Below are 13,599 nucleotides of genomic sequence, written 5' to 3'. Positions count from 1 at the left end.
TTTCTTTCTTTTCTTTCTTTTCTTTCTTTCTTTCTTTCTTTTCTTTCCTTCCTTTCTTCTTGGCTCCAGTCCCAACGTGGGGCTTAAACTCACAACCCCGAGATTAAGAGTCGCAGGCTCTACCGACTGAGCCAACCTGGCAGCCCCCTAGTTTCCTTGTAGATAAAACGGAGTCAGGGCATTGGACATCGCAGTGCTAGGCGAGTCTTTTCCAGGGCATATTGCTTCCCCCATGTCTCTGATTCAAACTGGCTTCGCAGTGGCTGGGGAAGCTTCAGCCTTTGGGTTCTCCTCCACTGTAATGAATTTAGAGATATGTAATAACCATTTGGGAAAAGGCCATTCAAATGGACTCTGATCATTCTGTGATAGGAGTTCAGATACTAAGGATGATTAATGAGCATAGAGTAAATTCCACAGGTCAGTGATCTCACCATATGCTCCTCCTAGAAACATGATGCCCCTTTCAAGTGACTGTATTTATCGAAGGAAATAAGACAAGTCTTACTTTGAAATATCCATAAATCAAATTTATATGAAGCCATCAGGGCCCATCCCTCATTAGGATAAATGTGTATGGTTTTTTGGGGGTAAAACCAGAAGAAATCTAGTGGATGTTTAAGCCCAGTATAATTAAAGCAATTTCATACCAAAAAGTTCAGGTCAGAAGAGCTGCCTTTTGTCTCTGTAACCTTGCATGTTTTGTTTAATCTCCCAAGCTTTGGTTTCCAGAGCTCCTCACCATTATGATAACTGTTGGGAGATTTACAGTAGAAAAGGCAGGTAGCATAGTATGTTCTCATGCTTGGATCTCAACGCATACATGCATATATATTGCAGATCTAAAATTGGCAAGTGCTGAAAGTCTATACTATAGTGTGTGTGTGTTTGTGTGTGTATACACACACACACAAACACACACACACATATATAAAGATCTGTTTATTTACTTTAGAGAGAGAGAGTGCGCGTGTGCAGAGGGGAAGGGGCAGAGGGAGGGAGAGACTCTCAAGCAGACTCCCCACTGAGTGCAGAACCCGATGTAGGGCTTGATCTCATGACCCAGAAATCATGACCCGAGCCAAAACCGAGAGTCGGACACTCAACTGACTGAACCACCCTTCTACTATAGGGTGGGTATTATTAGGTGCAAACATATGCACATTAAATCTGCACGGGTGAAGGCGTTCTTTTTGTTTTGCCAATGAAGACCTTGGTGCAAAGATACTGAGTGGATTGTGCAAAGTCACACAGCTACTAAGAAGCAAAATTGACCTTTGAACCTAGATGTTTCTGACTGTCAAGCTCGTGAGTGCACAATGCAGCAATACTTCCCCTGAAATGTACAAAGGAGAATTATTTCCTCCGTGGCCCCCACAAAGGGATAAGGAGCGAAGAGTGCCCAGCGCTGCTTGACCCTGAGGCAGCCTTCTTGACCTCTGGGGGGGGACAGAAGGAAGAAACCTTAAACTTTTGTGGCCAAATATTAATGCTGGAGGTAGAGGGATGAAAACACATGGGCTGATCTCTCAGTTGAATGAAGGAGATAGGAAAAAATAACCATGAGTAAGCACTTGCACGCTCTAGATGATTAATGAGATTCCCTGCATGTCTTGTTCCTGCGGTGCATCCTATGGGGCAAGGACAAGGTCTGGAACCTTCAGCACATTCAAACACCAGAGTGCCTCAGCCCTGGAGCTGTCTGATGTTCTGAAGCTGTTCTCCATGCTCGATGCTCTCTCTAGAACGGGGCTTGGAGTAGTACCTGGTGTGCGTGATGGAATTCCCTTAAAGGGAGCTCAGAAACACTAGAGCCTGCCCCAAGACTTGTGGAAAGGGGTCCCCATGAGGAGAGACCAGAACTGGAAGATTCTGAAGGCCAGGACCAACGTGTCTCCCTTCTCTAAATCGGCAGTTTATCTCATGGTGGGGATTAGTGCATGCTTATGAAGCAGTGGCCCCACCACAGCTGTTCAAGAGGGGCATGGAAGGGGGTGCTGACTGCAGTGTGAGCTCCCAAAGAGCAGCATGGGCGCGGAAGGACGGAGCTTGCAACTGAGCCGCAACATCCGGTCTCATGTTCCAGTTCTCCCACCAAGTAGCTTTGTGTCTTTGCTGACATTACTGATTCTCTCTGATCCTCTTGTGATTTAGTCCTACCCGGAAATCACCGTCACCCTCATTGTCATCATCATCATCATGCACGTGACTGCTGCGCGGGCCACACGAGCCAGTGTGCAGAAAGCAGGACTCGGTGCAGCCCTATGAAGCCCCATACCCATATCAGTTGCCGTGTCTGTCTGTTTTGAATCCCCAGCAGCACCTGGCCCAGGGCCTTCCGCAGAGCCGTTGCTCCCTAAATATTCATTGGATTGAATCAATCATATCAGTGACTTCTGGGGAGAATGGAAAATTTTGGAGTTTGTGTTCAGCAGTACCAGAGAGAGGAAAATGTTTCCCCTTCTCCAAATGGAAAACTGCGTGCAGCATTCTGCATCCAAATGCCAGAGCAGTCCAGGAGGCTTGCAGCTTTCATCTTTCCCCTGAGATGAGACAGGCTCTGGCTGTCTCATCAACATCTCGTGGAGCGTAATAAAGAAGGGCAATCTGCACAGATCAGATGTGAGGTGTCTGCTGATGCTCAAGGAACTTTCACTCATTTCTGTAGGGCCTTCCCCCCCCCCCCATGTGCCCTGAGCTCATCGGGATAATGCTTGTGAGGAGAGGAGATTAGGCCTGTAGTTCCTGTGGGTTTTCTGTTCATGTGTGTGTTTCCGCGGTGTTCTTAAGAGAGAAGAATTTGGATCTCAATATAGTCCAGTTACTTCAGAGTCATGCAGTACTTGGCAATAGTAGCTCCTTGTATGATGATATTCATTGAAGAAATGGAAGTGCAGAGGGGAAGCTTCTGGCCAGAATTCACCTGAGAAGTTGATGATCGCATCCCAGAGCTGAGGGCCTCATTCACCCACTCCCACTGCTCGCCTTCCTCCTTGAGCTCCTGTCAAGGAGCTGGTTTTGCAGCTCCTTGCAACCTTGCACCACGTGGGTGCAAATCAGAGTATGGTCAGGAGGTCTGGGGGTGGGGTGCTCTGTCCGGGCTCTTGTATCCGTTCTCCATGTGGTCCCCACGGCCACTCGGAAAGTGGGCATATCGTCCTCACCTCACAGATGAGCCAACTGAGGTTCACAGATGCCAAGGAACTTGTCTGAGGTCATATAGCAGATATGTGTGTGTGGGAGGGGAGGTCTTGGGGAGTATGACTTGAATTATCAGGTCAGTAGGACCCCTTCCTACACCAGTGTTCCTTGCTTAATTGAAACTGATCTTAGACAATTTCGTTTATTTGTCCAGATGGCCTTATGTTGCATGTCACTGTTGACTGAGTCATATAGCCCAAGCTAGTTCTTGCTGAGCCAGCAACATACAGGGACAATGGCACTGGGCTTACAGCTAAAGATACTTGGGTTCCAAAGACTTTTGTGCATGCTTTGTGTAAGGCACTAATGCAGGGCATTTGACCCCTAATGTGTTCATCTTTAAAGTGTGAATGATGTTGCCTACCTCTTGGTTGGTAAAATTAGGCCAGATTGGTGCACGTGTTTTAAACCAGTATTACAGATTTGCAGGGACAGGAATTTTCTCCTCCTGACCGCCCACCCCCAGTCTCCCCATTGAAATGGGATGGTATTTTCCTATCTAATGAGCATGAGAAGGCAAAGTACAGCCTGTAGTGCTGAACTCTGTGTTGACCATTGTTTCTATTTTTTTTTTTTCCTTTCTGCTCCTCCTAAAGGGTCTGATGGGTCCTGGAGGCAAGGACGGACCTCCTGGTTTGCAAGGTCTCCGGGTGAGTAACATGTCTTTCTCTTAAGGTCTCCAGCTCACCCACACTGGGGCCCCCATTTCAGCAGCTCAGACAGAAGATGTGGTGCCAGCCTCATGAGCTTGAGATGAATATTGGAAGCTGATTGAAGGGTTAGATTTAGTTCATCAAACATGGTGGGGGTTCTACTCTGAGTTCAACCTGGAGCTGGGTCCTCGGGACATGGAGATGAGGCTGTTGGCTGCGGAGAGTGATATACTTGGAACCCCACAGCCCTGTGTGCTCAGAGCCCCAGTGGAAGGAAGCCCAGTGCTGAGAGGACAGAGAGAAGGGGCAGCTGACCCGGCCTGCAAGGCGGCCAGGGCTTCTTGACGGAGGTGATATTTGAGCCAAGTCTCCAGGAAAGAATTAAAAATAGGGAAAAGGAAAAGGGTAGAGAGCTGCCAGTAGGCTCTTAGCTACTTTAAACATCCGTATCATTATTGAATATCACAATATCTCATGGTATTCCATTTAATTTAACTTAATCTAATTTAATTTAATTAAGCACCTGTCTTTTTTTTTTTACCCAGATTGTACATACCTTATGCGTTTTATTCACCAGTAAGCACAGCTCCTGACACAGTGTCCTGTGATTTAAGACAGGGGGATGGAGGAGGACCCCTGGGTTAGGTGCCCTCTTCGGGGTCCCCACGGTGACTGTGACTGACCCCCAACTCTGTGTCCCCCCAGTTCCTAGCATGGTGCCTGGCATAGAGTAGGGACTCAAGTCTATGCATCTCTTACTGGTTCCCATAGAGACTGTCCAAGGGGGTACCACTGCCCAAGATGGGGTGGTCAGCCCCTGGAGATAGTGTGGTCACTGCCCCAGGAGGTGTTCGGTCAGAGGCCGGGTGACCGCTGACAGATGGGTGGAAATGGGGGTCTTGCATCTGGCAGAGGTTGTCTAGCCCCATCTGTGGCCTCTCTAGCCTGAAAAGTCTCTAGCTCAGTGACGTGGACAGTATTACATATGTGTCCTGGTTTCACTCTGTGTCAGGGGGTTGAACCCACCCTCTGATCACACTTTACATCCTCAATTCCCCAAACTAGGGGACCTGCTTTATGACTCAACAGACCCCCACCTGGCCTAACCCGCCCAGTGAACTTCCTTCCTTGGTTTTCAGACAGTTCTGCACTCTGTAACTGTCTTAAACCCTAAAGATTCTAAGAAGAACTTATTTGGAAGGCTAGCTGAGATGTGGAAAGGTGTCGTGATGGAGGGGTTAGGTGGGAAGGTGGGAAGTCACTTACCGCATTAGAAGGATGTGGATGTGCCACGTCCCACTCAGCATCACCAGCCCTGGCCTCAGTTTCCCGGTCAAAGCCAGGTTGCCTTCTCCTCTGTATAACGCAAGGATCTTGGGCTTTGCAGCAGAACACCTGGGTTTGAAACTTGGTCCCACTTCTGAGCAGCTGTGTGACCCTTCAAGTCACCTAGCCTCTCTGGGCGTGTTTACTCTGTTACAATGGGAAGGCATCACCACTGGCCTGGTTTTTGGGAGAAAACATGCTCGGGATGTGGCTGCACCCTTGGTGAGCAGCAAGACCGGGCAGTGGTCATGAATCCCACTCTCCTAACATGCTCCCGCATGGTCTTTTAAGAGAAAACAGCAATCTTTGTACATTATGTAATTGATGTTTAGGTGAACCTGAATTCATCTTGTATTGAGCTGCTGCCAACATTACTTTCCCTAACGTAGAATTAGATGCTGAGTGGAACTCTTGATACAAAGAGACTGCAAAGAGTTTTTTTTTTTTTAAGTACATTTTTACCTGATTGACTCTTATCAAAAAGGGGGTGAGGACACCTCTTGCTTGGAGCTTGCTTACCAAGGCTCATGTTTCCTTGGCCGTGACTTCTTGGCTCCCCAGGGAGTGTCCGTGTGCTCCCCAGGATGGCTTTTGTCATCTCCAGAAACACCTTCTACCCCTCAGAGTAATACCAGCCACCCGTGTTCCAAGGTCCATACCGGCCAGGGGCCCTGGGAGTTGGATGCGTGCCCCAGGAATGGAGATTTGAGGGCAAAAACAAGGGGACCCAGAGAAGGAACCGGGGGGGGGAGAGTGGTACGTATTGAGGTGCTGAGCTCTACGTGCCAGACCTCAGCTGTCCAAGGGAAGTGTTTGTCATCCCCCTTTGCAGAGAGGAAGGGCAGCCTCTGATAAAACACCACCACCGGCCGCCTCTTGAGGATGCACACCCAGGACTGTGTCTCTCTAAAGCCTAACTTCTTCATTCCTCCCATGTGTCTGTCCACAAACCTCGTGTCGTGCTCTTAGGATGCAGGAGCACTCAGATAAAAGCTTTGGGAATGTCTGAAGAGATTACTGTCTCAACCACCAGGAGCTCATAGCTGGAGGCACTAGAGAAATAGGGAGGGATAACCCAAATGCCTCAGTGGGGACACCGCGGTGTTGAGCAGGGAGGGGTCTGGGCGGGGGTGGGGGGTGCTGGGACAGAGTGGGCGCTGGGGACAGGGAAGGGGGTGTCTGAGCTGGCCTTGCAGGAGCCAGGGCATTTCAGCAGGAATTGATGGGGGCACACTGGAGAGGGTGATGCAGGCTCAGGAAGTGCCCCCTGGAGAGGACATCCTGCCTCTGGACACTTGCTCCTACTTTCAGTTTCTGTCTGCACTCCCTGTTCTCCAGCTCCGGGGATGCATCGGTACAAGGGACAGGGCCGAGGATGTGGGGCTTCTCTAGTGGGAGCTCTGTGGGCATCTGTCATCCTGGGGATCCGGCACCAATCCCTCTTCCTTTTCCTTCCACCAGCCCCCCTCTGTCCCTGCCCCCTCCCTTCTCCCCTTTCCTCCCGTCCACAAGGTCATCCATTCAGCAGGTCTTTCCAGGGCATCTGCTGGGTGCTGGGCAGTGCTGTAGGTGAGTGAGATCCCTCAGTGCGGAGATCCCTGCTCCCTGCTGTTTACCTCTAGGCCGGCAAGGGAAGAGACACATCACCTTAGCACTTACCTAGTGCAGGAAGGGCCCATGAGCAGGTCAGTTTGGGCAGGCTCTCAGGAGGTGGTGAGCTGGCCAGGCCAGTAGCCGAGGGGGCGCGTGCCAGGTGGAGGGGGCAGCTAAGACCCCAGGCTGAGGCCACACAGGCAGGTGTTTGAGCAGAGACCTGCAGCTGGAGCCAGCCAGGGGCCAGCGGGAGGCGGTCAGTCAGAGGAACTGGGCACCAGGTCATGTCGCTTGCTGGCGGCCATTGTGAGGATTTGGGCTTTTTACTGTGAGGAAAATGTGGGGCTACTGGATGTTTTCAGAACGGTTACTATGAAAAAAAAATACAAAAGTAGAAAGGATAGTAAAATGGACCCTCATATGCCCCACATCCATCTCAACACTTACCATGTCATTGGCCAACTTGCCTAATTTATGTCCAAGCCCACCTCCAGCCAGCCCGGGGTCCGTTTGAAGAGACCCCAAATGTCATTACATCATTCTGTCTTGAAGATAAGGAAATGTAAAAGAAATGAAACCATAATACCATCATCCCAACCAAAACTGATGAAAAAGTTGCATCATGTATGCATTTGTGGTCAAAATTTCCCTGACGGTCCCCTGGGTTTCTGGCTGCCGTTTGGTCACTGCAGGACTTAGGGCACAGATGCAGAGTGGCCGGCTCACGGTAACACATCCATTTGGCCTCTGTTCTGAGAATGGACTGCAGGAAAGGAAGATCAGTTAGAAGGCCACAGAGAGCAGAAAGGGAGGGCGGTGGCCCAGACCAGGGATAGGGGCTGCAGGAGCCCCCATCCCAGCCCGATGGTGTGCCAGGATGTGGGGGCACACAGCGTCTGACACAGGAGGCTGAGCCGACGGCCACGGGCCGGGCGATGTATTAACAGAGAGGGCGCCAGGAGCTCCTCCCTTGCCCTGCTCCCTCTAGGGAGTGGAGGCTGGTGACCACGTAAGTGTGTATGTCTGGGGACCCCTGGACTTCCAGTCGTCCTCCGTGAGTTTCTGACTCGGGCTGTTTGTATCCCGTGGATGTTGCTAGTCCTGTGGCTGCACCTGTGGGCAGACACGCTGCAGAGACTGATCTTGATGTTGGTGTGGGTTCAGCAGCAGCTTCCTGTTCAGTCAGCCTCTGGCTGAGTCAGGAAAAGCCGAGACAGAATGACTTACTCAGAAAATGAGCTCTCTCTCCTTCCCTCGCGGGGATCTGTCATTTCCTCCTCATCAGCCTCAACCGAAACATCACTCCCTCGTGCCACAGCACACACTTAGGCTGGAAGAGGGAAGACAGAAGACAATGACAAGCCACAGGACCCAGGAACTGAGGCACTAAGACTAGCAGACGAGCTAGGGAAGGCGATCCGGCCCTTTATTTTCGAGATTAGTGACGGGCAGACAGTGTAATCCCCGGCAAGGTAAACACATTCATTTTGGACACAGCTGGTATTTTTCCACAATGACATGGTGAGGTGGGAGGAACAGAGCTGGGCACTCCCCATGCCATCCCCATCCCGCAGGGCTCTGGCACACACGGCACCCAGCGTGGGGTGTTTGGCCATCAACTCCTGGCTGGGCTCCCTGCCTTCCACGGGAGGTACAGATGCTACCCTGTTGCTCTTTCTGAGGCTCTGCTTTCCTCCTGCATGCCTGAGCCAGGCATCCGGGAGAGGTTGATGAGCCCTGCTACTTAGCTGAAACGGGCAGTGCTACAATTGCATCTGAACCCAGAATGTTCTGGAAGTAGAACCTGCCTGGCTCCAGGCCACTGACGCATTTGGACACTGAAAAGCATTCACAGGGTTGATTTAAAAAAACAAAATCGTCCATGCCCTAATCATTCACCCCCCAAATAGGCAGCTTCCCACACTCACTCCAGGCTTATTTTAATTTTTGTAGCGAACTTACATTTTTTTCTTATTTTGGCATTTGTTTATTTTTGTTTTCATTAGAATGTAAGTCTGTGAGAACCTTCTTTATTTTCGTGTCTGTAGCCCCTAGAAGAGCATGTCACACTTATAAAATGTATATATTTTTATGCACACATGAAGAGTACACGAACAACAGGTCCAGGTGTGTAAGCTAAGCATACGTGTGTGACGTCACAGTGAGCATCTGATACAGTTGGGGCGCACGGGTGAGTGGATTGTACTCTCTTGCTGCTCTCTGGGTGGCTGACTCGGTGCCAGAAGGACAGTGGGACCCAGAACAGGGCATCTGGTCACCCGGGGCCTGACCTTCCATGGGGAATGCTCTGTTATAAAGAAGAGAAATCGGTCCCATTTTGTACCTTTCCTGTTGCTTCACCTGTAGTGTGTTTGTGCTGCTGAGTCCTATCTGAAATACCCTACATGTTTTCTTTCCTCTTTTCTGGACAAAGCACGGGGAGATTTTTTTGCTTAAGAGAATTCCATGCCGTCAGGCATTTAAGTTTAATGCAGAATTTGGAATGTCTAAATTATAAAATCATATTGGTAAAGGATCCCTGAGATGGATAGTGAAACATTTCATGTCCAGAAAGATTAGATGACCTGCTCCAGATCCCTCAGGACTTTGTCCCTGCCTTTCCCACCAGCTGCTGACAATCCCTTTGGTTCCTTTGACTATGTTTTCAATACCTTCGGGATTCTCTTCTCTCGTCAATAGATGAAAACCGAAGAAGAAACCTACCAAATATGATGCCTCCCTTCTTTCTAATGATGGAGTGATCCCCAGATGTCTCCTGATGTGCCTGATTGAGTCTGTTGCTTTCAGAACGTATTTTTAAGACAGAGTCTAACAGGTGTAGAACTGATACAAGGTAGCAAAGAAAAAACAGTGGTTGAGTGATGGACTGATGCACTGCAGGCACATAGGGAGGTAACTGTTTTCACTCCTGTTTCTCACTAATTCCTGCAAGGATCCTGTGAGGTAGGGCAGTTTTCCTCCCATTCTGCAAATGAGGAAGCCAAGACTTAGGGGTGTAAATCCAATTGCTCTGTGTCACACGGAGTATAAATAGTGGCGCAGGGATTGGAACTCAGGTCCTTCAAGTTCGCCTCGCTCCAGACCTTCACTGTTTTGGCTTCAGGAGGCAGTGTGTGGGTGTGTGCGTCCATGTGCACACCACGATTCTCATCTGGACATTAGCAGTCCTTGCGGTGGGCATCTTGGAGAGATCTAGGACCCCTTATTCCCTGCCGGTGCCTACTTAGGAGGATGCATTGTTACACACTGCTTTAATCTCTGGCCACTACCCTTGGAGCCGAGGGTCTCCTAGCGCTGACTGTGATCAGATCCATCCGCTCCTGCTTCTTGTAATTCGAGCAGAGGAACATGGGTGTCTTCTGTCATTGGCAACTTGGGTCGACTTTGTTTTACTTTTCAATTTTTCAAGGCTTTTTTCTTGCTTTTCCATCCTCTACCAGGTGGTAACAGCATTTTTTGATCACAGGCTACTGTTTGATTCATCTCGTGGCACAGAGCCACGGTTTATGTCAGGACACCCAAGGTTTTCCCCGAGCACCTGGTTTCAGCTCTAACCAGTAGAAAATAATCGTCTTTGACATTTGGAGGCATGGAGAGCAGGAACTGAGCAAAAGACCATACGGCACATATTAGAATCCATCGCACTAGCAATGAGTTCAGCTGGTAACGGGCCCGCACACGGCTGTGCTAACTCGTCCTGGCTAGGGAGGGATCACTGCTTTTCTGGACTTATGGGCTTCCTCTTCTTCATGGGCAGATAGGCAGCCTTGGAAATATCATTCCCGCTCAGCATCCTGGCATTCACTCAGAATGGCTTGAAAAATCTGCCCTCATGATAAATTACAAACACTTACCCAGATATTGTGTTGGGTAGCAATTTAAAAGAGAAAAAAAGAAAAATGACAAGACATAGGCTTGTTGTTAGTAAAACAGTTCTTCACTGCTGCAAAATTTGCTCTGGCCAGCACTTCTCAAATCCCCGCAGCCGATTATAGGTCCAAAAGGCAGAGGTTACATAGTTGCTGCTGCTGCTGTGTCCACCACTGCTAGACCTCCCATCTTCACCCCTGCCCATCACCACCACCACAACCACTATATCACCTTCACCATCACCCCATCACCAGCACCACCATCACCACCACTACCACAGCCATCACCACCACAACCATCACCACCACCATCATCATCACCACCACCATCACCATCATCACCATCATCATCACCACCACCATCACCATCATCACCACCATCATCACCACCACCATCACCAACAGCATCATAATCATCACCACAACCACCACTACCATAACCACCATGACTTCCACCAATAACACTATGACCACCACCACCACCACTATCACTGCTATCACCAGTAGCCTCATCACCACCTCCACCATCATCACCACCCCAACCACCAGCACCACTGTCATCACCACTATGACCAACACCACCACCATCGTGACCACAACCATCACCATCACTATTACCACCATCATCATCACCACCACCATCATCACCATCATCACCACCATCATCACCATCACCACCATCATTATCACCACCACCATCACTATCATCACCATCACCACCACCATCATCACCACCATCATCACCACCATCATCATAATCATCACCACCACAACCACCACTACTATAACCACCATGACTTCCACCAACAACACTATGACCACCACCACCACCACTGTCACGGCTATCACCAGTAGCCTCATCACCACCTCCACCATCATCACCACCCCAACCACCAGCACCACTGTCATCACCACTGTGACCAACACCATCACCATCACTATTACCACCATCACCATCACCACCACCACCATCACCATCATCATAACCGTCACTATCACTGCCACCAGCACCGTCACTACTACACATTTCCTAATGTTAGATCCTGTGCTAAGTACTTTGTGGGCATTTTCTCATTTAATTTCTCTGGCACTGCTGGGAGGAGCTGTTTTGAAACCGGATCTGTTGCACGCATGGTCTTTTACCCACTTCAGAGACTCAGAGGAGCCAGAATCCTGCTATTACCATTTCTTCCTCATCAGCCACCACCCCATTCCTCCTCATTCCTGTAGTGATCTGTCGTGTTTGCGTAATGCTTTATCATTCCTTATAAAGCACTTCCGCAGATATTGAATCATTTCTTCCACTGCAATCTTTTCAAATAATTACAATAATTATAATTTTCCACATGAGGAACCTGAGACTCAGCAAGTTAAGTGACTTGCCCTCCCCCCATCTACCTTAGATTCCGAACTCATTTTCCTACAATATTGTAGAGGAAGGGGGTCAGGAAGGAACACAGCAGAGCTCCTCTGCTTGCAGTGAGTGGCCAAGGCCTCATAACTGCTGACTTAGAGCTTTGCGTCCCATCCCTGGCAATTCCAACTCATTAGCTCTCGGGCTGCACCAGGGACTCTGTATATCCAATATATTTTTCTCACATTTCTCGGTATTGCTGGGGCTTCATGGAAGAGGTGGCACTGGCCTGGGGCAGAATTTTGACAGGTTGAAATGGAGTGTGGGTGTTACAGGCAGAGGTGGCAGCATGAGCCGATTCTCCGAGGCCAGAAGTCCTAAGGGGTTGTTTGGGACCAAGCTGAGCAGCTCACTTGAGCTGTTGCTTAGGGATGGGACCATGGACGCTGGACACTAGATTGAAAGGCAGGTTAGAGTCACGGGGTCATCGATTTCCAAATAAAACAGCTCAAATGTTACATCTTTCAGATAAGGAGGAACCTCTGACTGTTTTAGAGGCAGAAGGTAACTCGGACAGAACTTTCTCCCTTTAGGAAGATCGCCTGCCAGTATAGGGTAACTGTATAGACAAGAAATGAAATTTGTAGAAGGCAAAGGTTGGCCCAGAAAAGTCTGGAGGGAAGGTGCTGGGCATGTGAGCAGTGTTGACTACTGTGGTTGCAGGCAGGCAGGCAGGATGGGTGGACGGATAGACAGATGGAAGGAGGGGAAGGAGGGAGGGAGGGAGGGAGGGAGGATGGATGGAAGGAAGGAAGGAGGGAAGGAAGGAAGGAAGGCAGGCAGGCTTTGAGGGGCACTGGGGGCAGCTCCGGATGCTATGGGTGGAGAAGGTGTGAATATGAGTGCTGGAGCTGGCCAGAGACATTACCCTAATATTTCTGTGGGTGATGCCCTTTCATGGGTGACCCGTGAAAGATGATGCCACCTTATGACCACTGCTATGATCACAAATTTCTTCTTTTCCTCTGGCCTCTTCCCACCTTCTTGCTTTTTCCTTCTTGCTGAAACCCTAATGCCAGGGTGTTTGCTTCTCTAGGTGCTCTGGCTTCTATCTTTCTCTTCCTCCCTGGACCCCTGTTATCTGCACATAATTCTCCTTTTCCAGATCACATCTTTTTACTTCCCTGGTATAGGAGCAACTCCTGCCTCCACGCTTCCTACAGATTTCATGAGCATCTCAGGGGCTCATCCCTCTAAGCGTTAGCAGTGTCATTACACAAGGTCCCCAGACTTGAGGGAAGTGGGGAGCTGCTGAGAGCTTGCACCCCCTCTGAAGATGGCGAGTCATCTGAGGAGGGACACCGGCATGCACCCCAATCAAATCGTCCCATTAGTTAGTAATCCTGCTCAACCACACCCCAGACCTTCACATCCTTCCTGCTTCCCTCTGATCCTTTGGTACTAACCAGTCAGTGATCCATTTCTCCATTTCTTCCGCTAAACAGAGTTACTTTGCTGGCCCAGGTTCTGAATTCTGATGGCTCCTCACCAGGCCATTCCACCGACCTTGAGGGAAAATGGT

At 49.6% G+C, this 13,599-nt stretch overlaps 1 protein-coding gene across 2 annotated transcripts in view; it reads left to right on the top strand.

Annotated features, from left to right (window-relative positions):
• The window catches only part of COL22A1 (collagen type XXII alpha 1 chain), a 246,303-nt gene that overhangs the window by 112,093 nt on the left and 120,611 nt on the right, over window positions 1-13,599 (top strand). For both annotated transcript variants that reach the window (XM_073893246.1, XM_073893247.1), the window contains exon 22: window positions 3,798-3,851. In XM_073893246.1, the coding sequence (XP_073749347.1) occupies window positions 3,798-3,851 (54 nt within the window). The remainder of the gene's footprint in view (window positions 1-3,797; window positions 3,852-13,599) is intronic.

Source organism: Callorhinus ursinus, unplaced genomic scaffold (genome assembly GCF_003265705.2).
Source record: "Callorhinus ursinus isolate GAN/ISIS: 27379988/994484 unplaced genomic scaffold, GSC_fseal_2.0 scaffold5, whole genome shotgun sequence".
In the NCBI taxonomy this organism is placed as follows: Eukaryota; Metazoa; Chordata; class Mammalia; order Carnivora; family Otariidae; genus Callorhinus; species Callorhinus ursinus.
The sequence above is the reverse complement of the archived record's forward strand: the minus strand, read 5'-3'. Positions and strand labels throughout refer to the sequence as shown.